Here is a 20,765-nt window from a genome sequence, read left to right as displayed (position 1 = left end):
AAGAGCCAGGCTTGACGAGCATTTCGCCGGCTTTACTTGGTCCCTTTTTTTTCATGACCAAACTTCAAAAAGGAGCCCCAACTAACCAAATGACCACCGGAGGGAATTGGGGATGACCTCCCCTTACTCCCCCAGTGGTCACCAACCCCCTCCCACCCAAAAAAAAACAAAAAACTTTTTTGCCAGCCTCTAATGTCATACCCAGCTCCCTGACAGCAGTATGCAAGTCCCTGGAGCAGTTTTTAGTGGGTGCTGTGCACTTCAGGCAGGTGGACCCAGGCCCATCCCCCCCCCCCCCCCTGTTACACTTGTGATAGTAAATGTTGAGCCCTCCAAATCCCCCCCCCAAAACCCACTGTACCCACATGTAGGTGCCCCCCTGCACCCCTAAGAGCTATGGTAGTGATGTACAGTTGTAGGTAGAGGGTTTTGGGGGGCTCAGCACCCAAGGTAAGGGAGGTATGCATCTGGGAGCTATTTTTAATTTTTAGAAGTGCCCCCTAGGGTGCCCGGTTGGTGTCCTAGCATGTCAGGGGGGCCAGTGCACTACAAATGCTGGCTCCTCCCACGACCAAATGCCTTGGATTTGGCCGGGTTTGAGATCGCCGGCATTAGTTTGCATTATCCCCAAAAATCGATGCCGGCCATCTCAAAGCCGGCCCAACCGTATTAGCGACGAAAAAGATGGCCGTCCAACTTTTTCGAAAATACGGTTAGCTCCGTCCATTTATGGAGCCAGTCCCGGAGATGGCCGGCGCCGTTCAATTGTTCCCCTCTATGACACATTTTAAAAACGTTAACATACGTGCCTATTTTTAGTCAGCTAAAATTCAGCTATTTTACCCAAGTAATGCCTGTCAACCTGTAGTTTCCAAATTACCCCAAAACACTTAGGGGTCTTTTATGAAGGAGTGCTAGCATTTTTAGCTGGTGCTAAATGCTGACACGCCCAAGGTACAATAGGCGTCTCGGCGTTTAGCGCCATCTAATTTTTAATGCAAACATTTGTGCACCTTAGTAACAGATCCCCTTAAAGTACAGTAACACATAATCCAGATACTAAATATACAGAACAGGGTGTATAATAAGAACAAATGAAACATAAAAGGTAAGCCATTTAGAAGTAATAGTTAAATGTAAGCCTCTAAAAATAAGAAAATTCAAAAGGTCCCAGCAGCCTCCACTTTTCCCTTTAATACCCGATTATTCTCTGCTAACTACAGCCAAAGTCTTATTGTGTTGATTTTGAAATTCACAGCCATGCTGACCTTCTCAGCTACACTGGCGACAGATACTGTGACAATGATTTAACTAAGCCACACAGGGGAGGTGAACAGAGTAGAAAGAAAATTGTGTTTTCAAACTTATTTCTGTTTGAAATTCTATTTCGCTCTTCTCAAAAGATACAGAAGGGTTTACATCATTACTCAAATTACACCAAATTCAACCACTGGATTCACTTCCAGGCCTGTCAATCACAACCCTACATTACAGACAGATCTTCCTTGGTACTGGTGAGAGCAGCTCTTCTCAGAGAAATGTCTTTATTGCATAACAGGTCTGGTCTAATGGCTTCTTTTGCTTTTTAACTCCATCAGATTATAAAATGGTAAAACACCCTTTAAAGGAAAAATTAACAGTTGTGTAAATTTTCATCTACTGCATGTCACATCACAGTCATCTTCTAGTCTTGATGAAATCTGGAGCTGCCCGGTTCTCCCTCCCCCTCAACTGGCACGTGGGGCTCCGAAGTACTCAAAAACTGCGGGACAAGTGTGAACAAGCAGCAGAGAAATGGAAACACTTGAACGAGACTGAACTGTAACAACTGTAGAGTGAAAAGTAATTTCTTTTCCTCCAAAGGGTATATGGCACATAATTGTGTAATGCAACTGAAACCAAGTGGTTCAACTCAACTGACTTTTCCTCTTACTCAAGCTTAACCCATTCTTTACGTGATGACCCATCAGCAAATTTACTTTTCCACCAATATGAGGTCCTAACTTTCTTTGTACAATCAAAACACAAGGTATCATGGTACTTGGATTTGCATCTGAAGATTATAATGCTCTTAAAGGAACAGAAGGAGATCTAGTGGTGCAGAGTCAGAAGTGAGGGTCACAGTCTTCCACCAGGCTGTCCGTGATATAGCTGCTATGAAGCACCGTGTCGTAGTATGTCTTCTCCGAAGCGCTGTTAACAGTCCAAGCAATCACTTCCACGCCTCTTGAATTCCACTGGCGCACATATTCACTGTATAAAGTTTAGATCATTATTAATAGAAATATTTAGGGTAAGCTTATTAACTTTACAGCTATGTTACAAGAGGCTGCCCCTGCCTATCTCCTTCATGCTATATATTCTTATTTGTGAGCGTATTACAAGGGCACGTTCCAGAATACTGTATCATACATAAGATTACAATGTATATTATTTTAAAAATTACAATGCACTCACTAGAAAACAGAAAGAAGAGATATGATAGAAAAAGTCAAGCAGCTACTAAACTTCCTCAAGGTTACACAACGTAGCATTGCCCATAGCAACAGCTCAAGGACAAGGAACTTCAATTCATGAAGTTATGGAGAGTTTGCACAGACTCATTAAGCCTACTGACTAGGTATCCTGAATGTATCAAAAGCAGTGGCGTAGCTAGGACTGAATGGGCCCCCGGGCAGAAAAATCAAGATGGGGCCCCTATAACACCATCTCTCCATGGAGGGAACATCTGCTCGAAGCTTACGATATCACCTGGGCAGCCAAAGCAGATGCCCAAGCAGTACCATGCCCACCTGCTGCTGTTCAATATGTACTGTAAGGAGGAGGTAGAAGGAAGGCAGAGAAGAGCTGATGGTGACAGTAAGCGAGGAAAGGAGAAAAACCCTCAGAGGGGAAAAGGGAGTAGGAGACTGATGAAAAGGGAAGAGAACTACAGAGCCCAGCAACACTTGCAAGGGAGGAGGGAACAAGAGAAACAGTTCCACAACTCCCAGCAGGTAGTAGAGTCAGGGGGTGATTGGGAAATGGAGGATAATCAGGGAGAGGAGCAGCACCTGGGTGAGAGGGTGGGGGAAGACTCCATGGAGTGGGAGGAGATTGAACTAGGAGAGGAAAGCGAAAGGAAAGAGGTTGGTGAGGAGCAAATGGAGTTCTTTTGCTCAGGACAAAGGGAGGTGGAAAAGGAAGAGACTGCAGAGAGCGAGAAGCCAGAGATTTGGGGCCGCTAAGTGATACTGCCTAGATGCGGTCTGGCTTCATGGAACTGTGGGACTTAATTACCTGAAAGAGGTCAGTCTGAACATTTGTGGGAGGTTGTTGGTGTCTGGCAAATGAGGGTGGTGAAAATGCCTCCAACTCCTAGGCAGTAGAAGAAAGGAGAGGAGGAATAGACTGATCCACAGGTTTATCCCAAGTTGTTAGCGAGTTCTAAGACTCAACTGTTCTGAACTGTTGTTGATTGCTGTGTGTTGGAGAAGTGAAGCAAGGTGCACAGAGGCCAGCAGCTGTAGTACAGTGGACATACTGTTTTCCAGCTGGTACCGCTGTGGAATAAAGTACTCTGCAGAATAAATATAATACTGTGAATAATTACTTTTTGCAAGTGAGCAGAAGCCGTTCCTCTTAGGAGGTGGATTAGCCCCAATTGTGTGGGTGAAGGTGGATAGCACGGAGAGGTGTTAAGTCGAGACCAGACAGCACGGAGAGGTGTTGAGTGGAGAGCGGACAGCACGGAGAGGTGCAGGCTGACAGTACCCATAATTAATAAGAATATTTCTGATACCATTCAACTGCAGCCCAAACTTGAGCAGCACGGTAGCAGAACCAGAGTTTGGGAACCCCAAGCCCTCCCTTCTGGGGGTCTTCATAAAGTACCCTTATTGTAAAACGAGACCTATGATCACTCCAAATAAATTTGCGGCCCAAACGCATGACCCTGCATTTTTTTAGCATTAAATCTAAGTTGCGAAATTCCAGACCATTCTTCTAGCTTCGCTAAGTCCCTCCTCATGTTATCCACACCATCAGAGGTGTCTACCGTATTGCAGATTTTGGTTATCAAAACCTTACCATACAGCCCTTCAGCAATATTGCTTACAAAAATGTTAAAGAGAACCAGCCCAAGAACCAAACCTTGCGGCACACTGGTAACGTCCTTTTCTTCAGAATGAGTGCCATTTACCACTAACCAATGTTACCTTCCTCCTTGCTCTACAGAAAAATGAAGACTGAGGGACCTGTGCTCGCCTGTGGGCGGGAAGGTACCACCAGCGCATGCGCAGTGGGACATTGCTAGAAATTTCTACATTCATCTTGCTAGTCAGCGTCTGCACTGGGCTCCGATAGATGACGTCACCCCAGCTGTGAGAATACAACTGCCTGCTTGTCCTCAGAGAAAAATTGATAGCTAAAAAAAAAAGTAGTATAACAGTAACAGACTAGGACAGAATACTTACGGTGAAACAAAATTTTTCTGTATTAAGAAAGCTGAAATGCCACACAAATTCCAAAGGATATTGTTTAGGCCCCAGTCCAGCAGGATGTCCATTAATATGTACCAGTAATGCTTCCCAATGGAAGAATAATAAGGCTTCCCATCTCCAAAATGGCTAAGGCTCCAGGGCCTATGAGTCAATCCTGTTACAACATTTACATCAGCTTGCCTCATCTGAAAGAATATTTGCAATATAAAAGAAAAAAAAACAAGGTAAGAAAATAATTTGTAAAAAATCTGATTTGACAGGTACCAGAAAGCCAAGATTCTGGATCACAATTAACTCCTCCCCTCCCCCCACCCTTATTTTTCTACAAACTGTTGTATCAGAGACTTTGGTTTTTTTAACTGCTGTTCCCTCCAGTCTTTTCAGGCATATTTTACCAGTGCTGAGTGCCTATCTTTCACTGTGTTTGTCCTATCTTTCCATTTATTTACATAAATCAAAGGCACTCCTTTTACAAGGTTGTCACTGAAATTTGTAGGCAAATTATCAAGAGGTTTCAGAGAAGGGCTTTGGTTAAGTGTTTGACTCCACTGCCCTGAAACAATCAACTCTATTACACTTGAATATCTTTCTCCCAACTGTTTCAAACTAGCAGTTCCAGTCAGGTTTTCAAGATATCCACAGCCAATATGCATGGCATAGATTTGTATACATTGCCTCCTTTGTATGCAAATCTTTCTAATACATATTTATAGTGGATATCCTGAAAACCCAACAAGCTGGGTGTGTCCTGAGGACTGGTTTGAGAACCAGAGATTTAAACAGTTAAGAGATGCTGATTCAACTGATCTTGTGTTTTTTTTCAAACTTCCTCCGATCATAACTATCCTGTCCCATCCTATCAACCATTGTGCCAGAACCGGTGGTGGGAGGTGGGGATAGTGCTGGGCAGACTTATACGGTCTGTGCCAGAGCCGGTGGTTGGGAGGCGGGGATGGTGCTGGGCAGACTTATACGGTCTGTGCCAGAGCTGGTGGTGGGAGGCGGGACTGGTGGTTGGGAGGCGGGGATAGTGCTGGGCAGACTTATACCGTCTGTGCCAGAACCGGTGGTGGGAGGCAGGGCTGGTGGTTGGGAGGCGGGGATAGTGCTGGGCAGACTTATACGGTCTGTGCCAGAGCCGGTGGTTGGGAGGCAGGGATAGTGCTGGGCAGACTTACACGGTCTGTGCCCTGAAAAGGACAGGTACAAATCAAGGTAAGATATACACAAAAAGTAGCACATATGAGTTTATCTTGTTGGGCAGACTGGGTGGACCGTGCAGGTCTTTTTCTGCCGTCATCTACTATGTTACATTGTAGCTCCTCTGTATGTTACAATTTTATTTTAAAACTGCCTTGTTATTATGTAAGGTAGTACAGCAAATCACTAATTCGACAAATACCCAAAAGGGCACACACCCACATTACTTGCAGGATATGTAATCCTAATATAAACACTGCTGATTTCTAAGGCCAGTAACACAACACACAAAGATTAACAGCTGTGCTATAAACTGTGTTCTTTTGTTCAGAGAACAAAGTAAAAGATGAGATGAAAATTAGTTTCCATCAAGTGAAATGCAGAAGAATATCTGCTGCATAAATGTAAATTTATAAGACACAAACGAGCAAGATGTAACCCTGTTCAAACGTAAATAACTCTGTAAAAAGTAGAGAAAACCGACGCAGTTTTCAAAATGGTCAGTGGACTCCCTAGTTCTGTCCTTTTTTTAACGGAAAGGGTTTAAAAAAAAGGTTTGGATAATTTCCTGAAAAAAAAAAAAAAAAAAGTCCATAAGCCATTATAAAGATGGATTTTGGAAAATCCACTGCTTATTTCTAGGATAAGCAGCATAAAAATCGGCTTTACTGTTCAGGGATCTTGTCAGGTACTTGTGACCTAGATTGGCCACTGTTGAATACTGGGCTTGATAGACCTTTGGTCTGTCCCAGTATGACAGTGCTTATGTTCTTATGTAACATGTGAACAGAAAGACTTATTATTGACATGCCTATTGGGTGTGTGCAGGAAAAGATTAGGTTAGCCTTGGCAGGTTATGAAAAGACTTATTAAAGAAAAGCACCTTGTAGATAACCTTTGGTTGAAAGGAGCAGACCATACTAGTATTGTAAAGTCGGGGGAATTCCATATAAATGCGCCGTAGGGCTTCAGTAGCCTAGGAGATAAAAGAGAAAGAGAAGAAAACACGTAATGTAAATGTTATGTCCTTTTAAGGAACGCAATAGTTCTAAAATAATGAGATCACAACTGAATGACTTATAATCCATTATGGTATAGCCAACCTTAAAGAAAGAGGTGAAGGTCACTTTCAGAACTCTCCCCCCCCCCCCCCCCCCCCCCGAGTCACTTTCCGTACGATATTCAAAGCAAAATAGCTCTCCTAACTTTAGCTGCAGAGGTAGCTGGGCACCGGTTTAAATACTGCCCAGTGCCCAGTTAACTTCTGGGTAGCGCCAGAGAGGTTCCAGCTGCTCCCCCATTCCAATGCCTGATTCCTCCTCCCTCTTGAAGCAATCACTAATCCCAGGCTGATCCATCCCACCAGCCCACCAAGGCCTAACTTAAAGCTACCTGGTGATCTAGAGGGGCGTAAGGGCCTACCTGCTCCTGCCCAGCATGGCTGCCTCTTTAAAATGGCTGCTATGACCTCTAGCACCTTGGTCAGCACCCAAATCTTATGTATGTAAGACTCACTATATACTGGGTGCTTGCCTTTTCCACGGGGACTGCCCTTCACAAGGCTGGGTGGGGAATATGCCCTGTCACTGCTCATGTTGTGTATCTTCCAGTACTGTCAATACGGTCCTCCCCTTCCCTTGCAAAAGACTTGATTTCTTTGTGCTATTTAAAACCAATGTAAATGCAATGCTGTGTTCATAGACCTCATGAAGGCAGGATCAAGATGCACTGTTAATGCCTTTTTATCAGATTCCCTACGGTGTGTTTTGTTCACCCCTATTTCTATGCATCCAAGTGGATTAACATGCCAACCGTGATTCTTTGCTCAGATACAAAGGCATATGTTTAGAAACCTTTGGAGACCAGCAGCCAGTGCAAGGTATCTCAAACAGTTAACAATACCTCTTCCGCATGGCCTTTCACATCAAAATAAATGGTAAGGTTGTTCTTTATGCACTCCAGAACCGCTTCCCGCAAGGTGGGTATTTTTTCACCATGGAATTTGTGTCTGCAGAGAAGAAAACAGCAAATACCTCAATGGGTTCTATCCAGCGCACACAAGCCCAAAATGCTCTTTTTAGTAAACAGAGAAGAGATCAGATACCGCATTCAGTTCAAGCTTCTCCTTCCTACCTACAAATGCACTCGGTCTGCAGCCCCTCACTACCTCTCTACCCTCATCTCCCCTTACGTTCCCACACGTAACCTCCGCTCACAGGACAAATCCCTTCTCCACCACCGCCAATTCCAAACTCCGCCCATTCTGCCTCGCCTCACCCTATGCCTGGAATAGACTTCCTGAGCCCCTGCGCCAAGCCCCCTCCCTACCCATCTTCAAAGCCTTACTCAAAGCCCACCTCTTCAATGTTGCTTTCGACACCTAACCTCTATACCTTTCAAGTAACCTAGACTGCCCCAATTTAATGACCCCTACTTAACTAACTGTATATTTGTCCTTTAGATTGTAAGCTCATTGAGCAGGGACTGTCTTTCTATGTTAAATTGTACAGCACTGCGTAACCCTAGTAGCGCTTTAGAAATGTTAAATAGTATGGAGGTCAAAGGGTGAGCTTGTCCTGAGTTTAATTCTTATTTCCAATGTCTATCTTGTAGCTATCTTATTAATATTATAAGTAAAAAGGCCAATAAACAACTGGTAAAGAACAGTCAGTCATAAAAGGTTAAGCTGACCACTGCTAGAGCTGTGTACCTAGCTTTGGGGCTCACACTTGAATGTGACAGAAGTCTAAAGGAGAAGAACAAAAGAAAATTAGAGGCCCAGAAAATCTACTGTATAAGGAAAGGCTGGAGGAGCTGAAATTGTTTAGCTTGGAAGTGAGAAGACTGAGGGGGGGGGGGGGGTCACTTGATAGCAGCTTTAGCATTCTTCGCATAACCCAAAAGCGTTACAGTGAGGACGGCAGTCATTCTCAATTTTTACCGGCAAAAAACAAGTTTTGTTACAGGGGGGGAATTTACAAGAAATTGATCGGGGGGGGGGGGGGGGGGGGGGGGAGGGGTGCATCATATTTGCACTTCAATGTCCACAACATTGCTGTGATATTGCCTATATAAAATTTTATACGGTTGTTTTGTATTCTGTTTGTCGGACTGCCTGCGGTGTGTTGTATCTGCCTTTGACTTAATAAAGATATTTTTAAAAAAAAATGAAACGATGGGCTGATGTTTCAACAGGGCGGTTTAGGTTAGATATTAGTACTCAGTTTCTAAATGTAGAAGTAGTTAAACACAGGAATTGGTGACTTTGGGAGGTAGCAGACTTTCATGTATGGAAGATCTTAAAAGTAGGTGAGGCTCCACAAATATTTATAGAATGTTGCCTGAAGGCCTGGGGCTAGATTAGATAACCTCTCCTAGTCATATCCAACCCTTGTGTCAAAGTTTTGCTCCAGGGCAAAAGTTGCTCTAAATTTATCACTGAAAATGCCTGATAATTTTACATTACATTAAAATACTTGTATTCCGCAATTACTTATTCAGTTCACTGCAGATTACATAATAACCTCTAGGCCACCCCTAGGAATTTCAAGATAATATATCTATTAAAATTAATCTAAAGCAAATGTCTTAAATATGTAAATTTCAATTTTCACCTGAATATCATATAAGGAGAAATTAGGACTTACCTGATAATTTTCTTTCCATTAGTTCTTCACACTATTCCAGCTCCTCAGTATCAGTCCTCAAGCAAGGCAGAAAGAACGCCCAATCAGACGCATGGTCCGCAACCAACACATCCAGCCCCAAGAACCATCCGAAGACAAGGTCCCTGGAAAACAGGATAGAAAGACCGTGCATAGAGCCACCAATCAGGGCGTCGAACCACGGGAGGGCTCCTGGAATAGTGTGAAGAACTAATGGAAAGAAAATTATCAGGTAAGTCCTAATTTCTCCTTCCATTACGTTCATTCCCACTATTCCAGGATGAGTGGGATGTTCAAAAGCTATCCCTATGAGGGTGGGAAGCTGAACCTGCCACAAGCAGAATTGACACCCCAAATGCAGCCGCTGCCTGGCCCCTGCTATACCATCATGCTACCGAAGGAAAGCAGAGAAGCCCATGCCTCTGCCCTACAAATATCCATCACAGAAGACAACGAAGCCTTTGCCCCAGATGTAGTCACACGCCCAGTAGAGTGTGCCTTCCAACACGAGGAGAAGAGCCTCCCAGAATACAAGCAGAGACCACGGCCACCTTCACCTACCGGGCAAAGGAAGCCTTGGAAGCCATGAGACCCAACTGCTGTTCACCAAACTGCACAAAAGGTCTATACGAAAGGCGGAAGACATCGGGAACCTTGAAAAAAAAACACAAGAGATCCCTGTGAAAGTTCAGAAGCCTGCAAGAGGCATATAGACGACTAAATAAAAAGAAACCAACAAGCACTCGGGCAAAAAGAACGGTACTGCCCAAAACAAGACCCCACCTCCAAAACAAAGATGGAGAAAGGGTCCTAAGAAGGAGCCTGAAGTTGCAAGAAGCAACAGGCCAACGGAAGCGCCCTAATAACACTGAGTTCTAAGTGAGAACAATCAGGATCACCTAGCGATGGGGCACAAATGGAGAGTGCTGCAGCACCCGAAGGACCAGAATAAAATCCTATTCGGAAAAGGCAAGCGAAGGGCAGCGTAAGCGACCCACACCTCTCTGAAAACGAATCACAACCAGAAAAGCCGCTAAAGAAGAGGTCTGCCAATGACCCTGAAAGCAAGCCAGGGCTGCCACTGGAACCCACAAGGAACCCAGCGCTAGCCCTTGATACTCCCTCCTGCAAAAATGCCAGGAAATGGCCCAGGGAGGAAGCAAAGTACTGGCAGGCACCAAAGAAGAAGAGTGCTTCCTAGCCTGCAGGAGGGAAGCCAGGACTGAAACCAATAATCCTTTTTTCTCAGCTGAGCCCTCTCAAGGGCCAGGCCGTAAGACCAAAGGGAGAAGAATCCTCCATGACCACCAGGCCCTAACAGAAGAATCTCGAACTTGAGGGAATCGAATTATCTCCCTACCTAGGAGCTTCACAAGATCTGCATAGCACTGGAGCCGTGTCCAGGCTGGAGAACAGGAGCACTGTATCCCTAAGGTCTTCCACTCTCCCCCACTCCCGGCCTAACTTCGGCATGGGGGAAGGCGTACAGGAGTCCTTCGCTCAAACACAAACGCAGCAGGGTGTCCTGACCCAGAGAGCCCTCTTCCCTGTGACGGCTGAAGAACCGAGGAACAGTGACATAGGAATAGGCCAAGAGAACCAAGCCCCATCAACACATCAGCAGCTGTAACGGCTTGACCGACAGCTCCCAATCAATGCAAGTCCGAACATGCCTGCTACGAAAAGTCGGTCCCCATGAGAGGGACCCCTCAAAACACAGGTGTCTCTCTGCCCCGGCCATTAACCAGTTGGGCTCCAGAGTCAGCAGACTGCTAGGTGTCCCCCCCTAGCTAGTAGAATAGGCTAGTGCCATAGAAATGTTCAAAAAGGCCAAAGCATTCCCAACAGCGGGGCAAAAGCCTCTCATAGCTCCAGAGGGCCAATGCGTCTCTACTGGAAACCAAGAGCCGTGCCAGGGGACCCCTGCAAAGACCCCCCCCCCCCCCAGCCCAAGAAACTGCCAACCACCTTGCGGCAAGCAGGACTCGAATGTCCAGGTGGAGAAATGCTCTGGATGGTCCTGAGGCTCTTCATAAGGCTAGCCGCCTGACTACCTTCCGGAAACTCCCCAAGGGAGCGCTGCAAGTGCCTCTGAAATCAGGGGGTCGCCTCCTAGCAGCCCAACTGCAGCGAAATCTGAGACTAAGTCGCGATCCCATGGGAACAGGCAGGGAGATCCCCATCTCCTCTCTCTCCCCCCCCCCGGAGCTGCCAGGCCTGCTGGAGAAAAGGCTCCTAGCACCAGCACAAGGACCAGGGTCCCCCCCCCCCCAAAGGGACCCCCACCTAGGGGCTTTGCTTCTGCCAAAATGGCCGCCATTCCTGCCTCCTTCTGGGGTGAAGCATCAAGGCCCTGCACCGGGGACCAGAGCCAAAAAGAAACGTGCTGCTGTGACCGAGAGCGCCCTATGTGTGCGAGCCCCGAATCCGCTCCTCCACTTGGGAACCGGACTGCACACCGTGCAGCGGCCCAAGGAGGAACACTGCTCACTGCAAGACAAGCAGCAGGTCACATACTATGTGGGGGTTGCCATGGCCAGAGACTGCCGCTGCGTGGGAAAACATGTGGCGCACCACGCTACACACCTGCTTTTTTTATTTTTTAAACCAGAGCACAGCACAAACAAGCAAAAATAAGTCCTTTTTTTTTTTTTTACATTCAGGTAGATTAGGCAGTTTTCTGTCTTCGGAGGAATCAGTCTGTTTGTATCCACCAAAGACCTCAAGGAGCAGTTGTGAGATTTCAACCAGGCTCCCTTTGTTCTCACTCCACTGATTTAATTAAACTGCTCCTCCATTTCCTCCATGTTTTAAAAAATTTTTTTGTAGCACCGACACACAGTGCTCCCATCGATGTCCCAAGGCCTGAAGCACAGCAGAAAGGACCCAACACCCTGGGTCCACGCTACCCAGGGACACAGTCATCCCCCCCCCCCTTTCAGAGCAGGGCACGGCAGCAGCACCGGCCTGCCAGACTCACTGTGTTCCCTGCGACTCCTCATATTCTGAGCAGACTGGTTGCTGAGCAGGCTCTCACACGGGAAAACAGGGAAAAGGCGCGGGACACCCCAGGGAGAAGGCACGTCAGGGACCCAGCACCACCAGGTATGTCTGTTCAACTGGGAACCAGTTGACCAACTGAATCAGGAGCAAGGCCTCAGAACCTGAGACAGAGGAAGCCTGTCCATCCACCTGCTGGAGATAGAAGATACTGAGGAGCTGAGCTGCTTAGCAGGGAGCTATGTAGTGGTGCTCAGTTCTGTATTTTCTATCTCCACTTGCTGGTCGATGGACATAACTACCCACTTGTCCTGGAATAGTGGGAATGAACGTAATGGAATCTCTATTCACCCTAATATCAGAAGGCAAGGCATTCCATATCAGTGGAGCTTGGTAACGTAAAGATGATAATTAAATAAAAAGTTTCACATTCTTAATACTTGGAAAGTGAAGCATAAGGAATTTTCAGAGGGAATAAACCCTCATTCCATCTGATAATGTAAGACGGTGCACGAGCATACAGAATTTTATGAATCACTGTACAGAGCTTAAATTGAACTTGAGATGTAACCAGCAGCCAGTGAAGTTTGATATCAAGGGCAGTGACACTATCAAATTTCAAGATTGCAAAGATCAGCCAAACAGCAGTGTTGTGCATGGTTTGCACTTTTTTCGTAAGTAATGCAGGAAAACCTAAATATACAATGTTACAATAGTTCATCCTCAATAAAATAAGAACTTTGACTAGAAGATGGAAAATAGAGGGATCAAAAAGTTTCCTAATATTTCTTGATTTTCTCACTAGTAACTAAACTATCTACCTGAACTCCTAATACTTGAACCAAGGTCTCTAAATTGTAATTAAGACCATAAAAAAGGTTAGTTAAAACTCTTGGTGGTCCTAGTCAAAGACTAGATAGACACAATTTAATACCTGACAGGTCTTCAACATTATCAAACATATAAACGGCAAGTGACCGACTCACCTGCAAATGCGCAGTAGAGACTTCCCTCTCTGTCCCGCCCTCGCGTCAAGACGTGATGACGACAGAGGGCGGAACAGAGAGGGAAACGGAGTCGGAGTCACTGTCGGACGCTGCCGCCTGGAAACGAACATCGTGCGCACCAACCTCCACCCTCCTCCCCCCCCCCATCCCCGCCGCCGCTCCCGCCCTCCTCCATATCGGGCCCCCTGCACTGACCTGACAGCGCCTCTCACCTCCGTGTGGAAGCGCTGCAGGCAGCAGTAGAGCAATCTGCTGCTGCCTGCAGCGCTTTCACACGGAGGTGAGAGGCGCTGTCGGGTCAGTGCAGGGGGCCCGGCATGGAGGGGGGAGGGAGCGGCGGCGAGGAGGGTAGCTGGAAATCTCGCCCGTTTTAACGGGCTTAACGGCTAGTTATACTGTAAAGGGAGGAGAGCTGTTATATCATGGGCATATAGATAACATGTAACATTAATTCTCTCAAAATTCAACACCCAAGGACTGCATTATAACATTAAATAAAACTGGGGAGAGTGGTGAACCTTATGGAACACCACAATCCACACTCCAGGAACTATATTTAATGAGAAAAGCATTAGTAAAACCAAAGCAACTTGTGCATTGCACTGAAACTCTAGTACCTCATTCTCTATGACTTGTACAGTTTTTCATTACACAGTCAGATGATAGGGTGTGTATTCTATGTAAGCACGCTAGAAGAAATTGCAAGAAGTGGAGCTGTATCATGCAATCTTTTAAAACCGCGGTTCTCAAACTGTTGGTCGGGACCTCAAAGGGGGTCACAGAAACAAGACTGTTCCTCTCCCTCTGGAATTCCACTGTGACCTATGCAGAGTAGTGGTGCTCAACAGTGGTCCTACAGAGTCAGTGAACATTCACAGGCCCTCTCCCCTCCTGGGCTGGCTTCTTGTGAGACTGGAAACCCATGAAGAGTACTAGGGCTGGTGAGAGCACACACAGAGGGCCCTGTCCTGACTACTGCTGCTCTTCTAGGGGGAAGAGGAAGTAGATGAGGCAGTGGAGGTCTACTATTTTGTATTCATCACGTACATTTTTAACTGTTAAAATTACATAAAATTAGATAAAAGTTTAGGAAGCACTGCTTTAGAATGTGTTACCTACAAACACGCTCCAAAGATCCATAAGTAGTACATACTGGCTTCATGGATCCCTGGCATTGCTGGTCCTGATATTTCCAACATAAAATCTGTGTTAATTCTGTTCTAGTACTTCTGTGGTACTTTAACAATAATTAAAAAAATAGGAGGAAAAGCTCTCAGAAGCCCCTGGTGCCCAGTGCTGAGGCATCTAGCAGTCAGTGGACAACCTGCTTAATCATTGGTCAGAAAAATCTCCATATTTCTCATATCCTTTTCAACCCTGCATTTTTAAAATAATTTTCCATTTAAAATGTTCAAAAAGCACTTAACTTCAGGCACTCAGCGACAAACACTTAACTTTAGGCACTTAGTGTCAGGCAGATTTTGTGTTGGAAATATTTGTGTATTGTTGTGCAACAGTTTATGTATGAAGTGAAGATTACTGGTACCGGCCCATTTAGTTTCTGGTACATTGTATTCTGCTGGCACCCACACAGCTACACACAACCAGCAGTACCACTCGATTCTGCATCTTTCCTTGCCTGCTTTTGTAAATATAACCTTTCCCCTTTTCCTAATTTCCAGGGAATGCAGGCTGAGTTATCTGCAATACTGCAACCTTCTATTTAAAAGATTTTGGATGGTGCATCTTATTCAAGTCTGGCTCAATCTATGGACCAGGTAAGGAGGCACTTGCTCAGGATGCCAGTGATAAAGGGCGCCAAAATCCCAGTCTAGTCTACCTTCAAACTCCTAGAGGGTTACATGCAGGACTGGGATTTTGGTGCCCTAAGCCACTGCCTCACCTGGTCTAGAAGAAGGGAGGAGATTTGAGAGGGAGGGGGGTGGGGGCAAGAGTAAAGGGAGAAATATCAGATTGCAGGTGGGGGTTGGCACCAACACAAAAGTTGGATCAAGGTGCCACAGTCCTTTGAGCCAGCCCTGATCTTATTAAACGACGAATTTCTAACTTCAGGCCAACGGTATGATCCTACAATTCTGCCCTCTCAGATCACCTAATAAAGTACAATGTTGAAGCTTTAGGTAGTAGCGTGCATGTGTGATGTTGTGTACTTTGCTGTTTGTGTACTTCACGTCAATAGACAGATGGCAAAGAACATTGTGTAGACACAGCAACACTACAAGAGCCCAAGAAGTGTGGAAAGTATGGTTTAATTTAGCCCATGAGAACCGCTGACCACTTACTTCAACCTGTGCTTTGCGGCTGGATTAAGTCTACTGAGCTCGGCATAGGTGAATCGCTGCAAACTGCCAAAGCCATCCGTTGTTCGATCTACTTTCTTATCGTGCATTAGAATGGGAACGCCATCTGCAGTGAATTCAAGATCAATTTCCACCCCTGTTGCTCCATTTATAGCTGCCTAACAAAAAGTACATGAAAAACGCCATTATAAAGAAATACCCACTCAATGTAGGTAACACCTTCCATTTTGGCATTCGGAGGGTTTCTTGGGGGTAAGATCATAAAGAGGAAAAAACACAGACAGAAAATATTTTCGCCACACATTTTTCACCAAGATAAAATCCAGAAAGGATTATTCTGGGCAGCATTCTGCTTAGCTGAAATTATTTTAACTGAAGACAAAAAGCTCTTTCAAACTCTTAATCTGTAATGAGTCATTCTCTATGGCGGAAGGACACAAAAATAGACCTGAGAATGAGGCATAGGAATAACTAAATTTTTAAAATAAGTACATTTCAAGTGGCAGTACTCACTTACACAGCAATTATAGTAAGACATAGGTGACTGCAGAAAATGACCAAGTGGTCCATCCAATCTGTACTTTATTTCCATCTGTACTGCATGCATATATCCTGTCAGCCAGCGACACATAACTGTGAGGAAATCACTACTTCTCCAGTCAGTTTGGACTAGATTTACTAAGTGTGTTACCCCTTTAATGCTCTTTAGTAGTGCATTGCATAGGATCTGTGGTAAATAACACACAATAATGGGTGTTAGTGTGCGGCAAGGTGTAACTGCTGCAGGACCAGTATTTCCACTTGCAATATTCACTCTAAAATAACACAGGAAAAAGGAGGTGATGATGCCCCTGTATAAGACTCTGGTGAGACCTCATTTAGAATATTGTGTACAATTCTGGAGACTGCACCTTCAAAAAGATATAAACAGGATGGAGTCTGTCCAGAGAGCAGCTACAAAAATGGTCAGTGGTCTTTGTCATAAAGCGTATGGGGACAATAAGTATACTTTGGAAGAAAGGCAAGAAAGGGGAGATATAATAGAGACATTTAAATATCTATGTGATATAAATGCACAGGAGGTGAGTCTCTTTTAATTGAAAGGAAGTGCTGGAACAAGGGGGCATAAGATGAAAGGGAATAGTAAGCAGTGGCGTAGGAAGGGGGGGGGCGGTGGGGCAGTCCGCCCCGGGTGCACGCCGCTGGGGGGGGGGGGCGTCGACTCCGCTGGTTCATTGCTTTCTCTGCCCCGGAACAGTTTACTTCCTGTTCGGGGGCAGAGAAAGCAGGGAACCAGTGGAGCCGACGCAGCTCCCAGCGACGTGCACGCGGGGCAGAGCGGCCCTCCCGCCCGCCCTCTTTGGTAAGAATGCGCTCCGAGGGGGGGGGGTGCAGCGGCGAACCGCCCCGGGTGTCAGCCGCCCTCACTACGGCACTGATAGTAAGTAATCTGAGGAAAAACTTCTTTAGGAAAAGGGTGGTGAATTTGTGGAACGGTCTCCTGGTGGAATTGGTGGAGACAAAAACAGTTATCTGAATTCAAGTGAGCTTGGGGCGTGATAAGGAGCGTAGAAGGAACGGATGGGCAGACTGGATAGGCTATATGGTCTATATCTGCCTACATATTTCTATGTTTCTACATTGTCAAAACTATGAAACAGTCTTGAAAAGAGTCTGTGTTAGCTAATAAGAATTCTGGCCAGCAAAAACATTTTTATATACTAGAAGACTGCGCATCTATTTGTTTGGCTTTTTCAGTTTAAAATTTTTTTTTATAACATTCATGAATATTCACAACACTCATTATAGAATAGCACAAATCCTTGTGCTCATCCTTAGTATATGTGAGGAATATAAGGGTACTTTATTACGCAGTCTATTTTTACCCCCATGTATTAGCAGATTTCTTTAAATTGTGGTCTGGACCTAACCCAAACAGTAGATTGGACAAGCATTGATAAGTTTGGTTTCTGTTTATGCTTTGAGTCTTCGGGCCCTTTTACTACTGCTTACTGCTACGTGGCCCAAAGGTATAAAAGAGGTCATGCATCATTTAGTGTGTGCTACAATTCAGTAAAAGGGCCCTTTCCTGCATTACTTACCTTTTGCACTAAAAAAGGCTGGAGCATTAAAAAAAAAACCTAAATACTGCGGGACACTGACAAAAGGGGAAAGATCCTTCAACAATAACATAAACATCACAGCCAACACAAGGAAATTAGTGAGTGCTGAGTGCCACATGACTCATAGCTATAAAACAGGTTATACAGCATACTGAAAATTTGGAAAATCAACTAAGAGCTAAAACTCTTAGTTGATTAATTTTCCAAAAACTTCATTAATGGCTCTACTAATAATGTTTAAGAAATATCTATCAGATATTTTAAAGATTCATGAACAAGCGTATCCTCCAATCTCAAAAATTTACTATTTACCTCCATATAAAATTGAGAAACAAAAAGATATAGTGGGCCAACAAGAACAAAGACCAGATGCCTCATTTGACATATTGAATTTAACACAGGAACTTCAAAAAGAAGAGACGACGACGATTCCAGCAACACTGATAGTCTCTTTTGTGTTAGAACCCGACCGTGATTGGGTCCTTAAACAATTTTTTCGTCATACAGATGAACTCTTTATGAATAACAAAGTTAAGAGTATTTCCAGATATTGCTAGAGTAACACAAACGAGACGTCAAGCGTTTTTGAAGGTCCGTCCAAGGGTTCTTCAGTTGGGAGGCCTATTCTGGTTAAATTTTCCGTGCAAATGCGTCATAAAAGTTAGCTCAGTTAAATATATTTTTTTTATATTTTTCTTGATTCTAAGTTTGCAGCTAGTCCTAGTCAGCAAGTTCTCGCTCTGTCTACATCTACTCCGTAATTAGGAAAAAAACAAGCACTTCATGTTCTCTTCCGTTTTTTCTATCTTATGTATTACCTTGTTCCCTCCTTTAATAGTGGACTTGAAATGGATGAGTTAAAATAATTTGCCTAGATTTTTAATTTCTTCCATTTTTTCATTACAAGTGTTCTTGTAAAATTTGTTAAAACTTATAAATAAAATAATTAAAAAAAAAACAACAGGTTATACAGGTTATATTTAGTACACAGTGAACTTTAGTAAAAGGACCCCTTAAAAAGGATTTTTTACCTAGTAGAAAAGTAGGAGGCCATCACTTTGGCAGATTTTGGGCATGCTTGAGACATGTAAAAAAAACTATACCTGAGGAAATTTGCTTTTCCTTTTTTCCCCCCATTTCCGCAATTCATTATTGAGTTGCTTTAAATGATTTTGATTTGCAGCATCTCATTAATAATGCATTTTCATTCATTTTACCCACAATCGACCATGCACAAATGTATAAAACACAGAGGAGCCAATGCAGAAAGCTAACGTAGGTTGTATGTGCATGTTACTGGCCGAGCGATGCAGAGAGGGGTTGAGTGCAGGAGGGAAGCAGGGTAGGCAGCACAGCGGTGAATATCGCCTCAGGAAAGCTTCTGCTGATGGGGCTTGGGGACCCTTGCCAGACAAACCAGCAGACCTTTGAGCTTATTTTCGAAAGAGATCGCCGGCCATCTTCCGACACAAATCGGGAGATGGCCGGCGATCTCCTGACCCCGGCCAAATCGGTATAATCGAAAGCCGATTTTGGCCGGCCCCAACTGCTTTTCGTCGCGGAGCCGGCCAACCTTCAAGGGAGGGTACAGAAGGCGGGACGGGGCAGGATATGGGCGTGGTTACGAGATAGCCGGCTTCACCCCATAATGGAAAAAAGATGGCCAGCTCAGACGAGCATTTCGCCGGCTGCACTTGGTCCTTTTTTTTTTTTGAGGTCCAAGTCACAAAAAAGTGCCCCAATTGACCAGATGACCACTGGAGGGAATCGGGGATCACCTCCCCTTACTCCCCCCCCAGTGGTCACCAACCCCCTCCCACCCAAAAAAAAAGTTTTTTGCCAGCCTGAAATGTTATTTGGCCGGTGCCGTTCGATTATGCCCCTCTTTGGGGCCCAAAACACTGGCATTTTGCACATCTTAATACATGGACATCCTTGTGTGCGAAAACCTGCAGCTTAGCACGCTGGCCTCCTAGAGATCTTCAAAATGCCTAAGATTAGGTGTGTCAAACATGCAGCTTGCACTGTAGTATGTAATGCACATTCTAAATGTAATATCAGGCTAATTACATAATGTAAATTTGGCTCCTAAGAAATTTTAATGGGGAGACTAGGGAAGATTTTTTTTGTAATATCATATAATATGAAGCACTATTTTTTTTCTTTCTGAATTCATTTGCATTTAGTTTTGTTAAATAAGATATTAATAAGCATAAAGCCAACTTTTCAAAATTATTGGGGGTGCTAAGCCCAATGGAAATGACCTCTCCCTGGATATTTTCTCAATATTGGGGGTGCTCAAGCACCCACAGAGTCGGCTCCAAAGCTAATAACCTCCTTTTCAACCCAACAGCTCGGTCTGCTAGTAAACTGATCGGGCCAGACAGACGCTCGAAAGCAGAGTGGATGCAGAGCAGACACAACAGGGGCCATCGATTCAGGATGTTGACAAGTAGGTCCCCTAAATGTGCACGTCTCCTGCTTTCAAATCATCACTATAACACCAGAAAGGCTTTGGGATCAGGAGTCCCCGGGCTTGAGCATGCCTGTCTGACCTGTCTGATGGCCGCCAGCGTGTTCTCGGGTGCATCGTAGCCTCCCCCTCGGTGAGCGATGACAGACACTTTGCCCTTCGGCTTCAGCACCTGCAGAGCTCGAGAAGTGGGCACCGGCTCGAACCTGAAGATCGTGAGCAGGAAGTAGAGGGCGGCGACAGCCACCGAGGAGAAGACGGGGCTGCGGCTGAGCACCACCAGCAGCAGGAAGATAGAAGAGAAGGAGGCGAGCAGGCTCTCGGCCCACAGCATGGCGGCGAGCCGGCAGAGAGCGATCCTGCGAGCCCTGGGCTCCCCCGCGTTCAGTGCATGGCTGCGGGATGGGACGGTCAGTCGCCGCGGGAAGGAAAAGGGGGAGGGAGGGGGGCGGTACCAACGAGAGCACCGGGGAGGTGACGTGATACGTAAGGACG

The 20,765-nt window shown here is 45.2% G+C and overlaps 1 protein-coding gene across 1 annotated transcript; it reads right to left on the bottom strand.

Annotated features, from left to right (window-relative positions):
• Positions 1-649: 649 nt before the first annotated feature.
• GDE1 (glycerophosphodiester phosphodiesterase 1) lies at positions 650-20,722 on the bottom strand. Its single transcript, XM_030213295.1, has 6 exons — positions 20,353-20,722; positions 15,657-15,832; positions 7,584-7,689; positions 6,565-6,657; positions 4,455-4,666; positions 650-2,253 (listed from the first exon to the last, which is right to left on the bottom strand). Exons 1-6 carry the CDS (start codon positions 20,602-20,604, stop codon positions 2,106-2,108), a joined length of 987 nt encoding a protein of 328 aa, XP_030069155.1. The 5' UTR covers positions 20,605-20,722; the 3' UTR covers positions 650-2,105.
• Positions 20,723-20,765: the final 43 nt, after the last annotated feature.

This window comes from Microcaecilia unicolor, chromosome 8, assembly GCF_901765095.1.
Source record: "Microcaecilia unicolor chromosome 8, aMicUni1.1, whole genome shotgun sequence".
In the NCBI taxonomy this organism is placed as follows: domain Eukaryota; kingdom Metazoa; phylum Chordata; class Amphibia; order Gymnophiona; family Siphonopidae; genus Microcaecilia; species Microcaecilia unicolor.
The sequence above is the reverse complement of the archived record's forward strand: the minus strand, read 5'-3'. Positions and strand labels throughout refer to the sequence as shown.

Bases quoted from the DNA above. Each gene is read 5' to 3' on its own strand.
- GDE1 (XM_030213295.1), bottom strand. From the start codon at position 20,604: ATGCTGTGGGCCGAGAGCCTGCTCGCCTCCTTCTCTTCTATCTTCCTG. The intron at 15,833-20,352 runs GTCAGACAGGCA...ACTTTTTGTTAG, and splicing joins CGCTGGCGGCCATCAGACAG to GCAGCTATAAATGGAGCAAC. The intron at 7,690-15,656 runs GTAAGTGGTCAG...TCTTCTCTGCAG, and splicing joins GCCGCAAAGCACAGGTTGAA to ACACAAATTCCATGGTGAAA.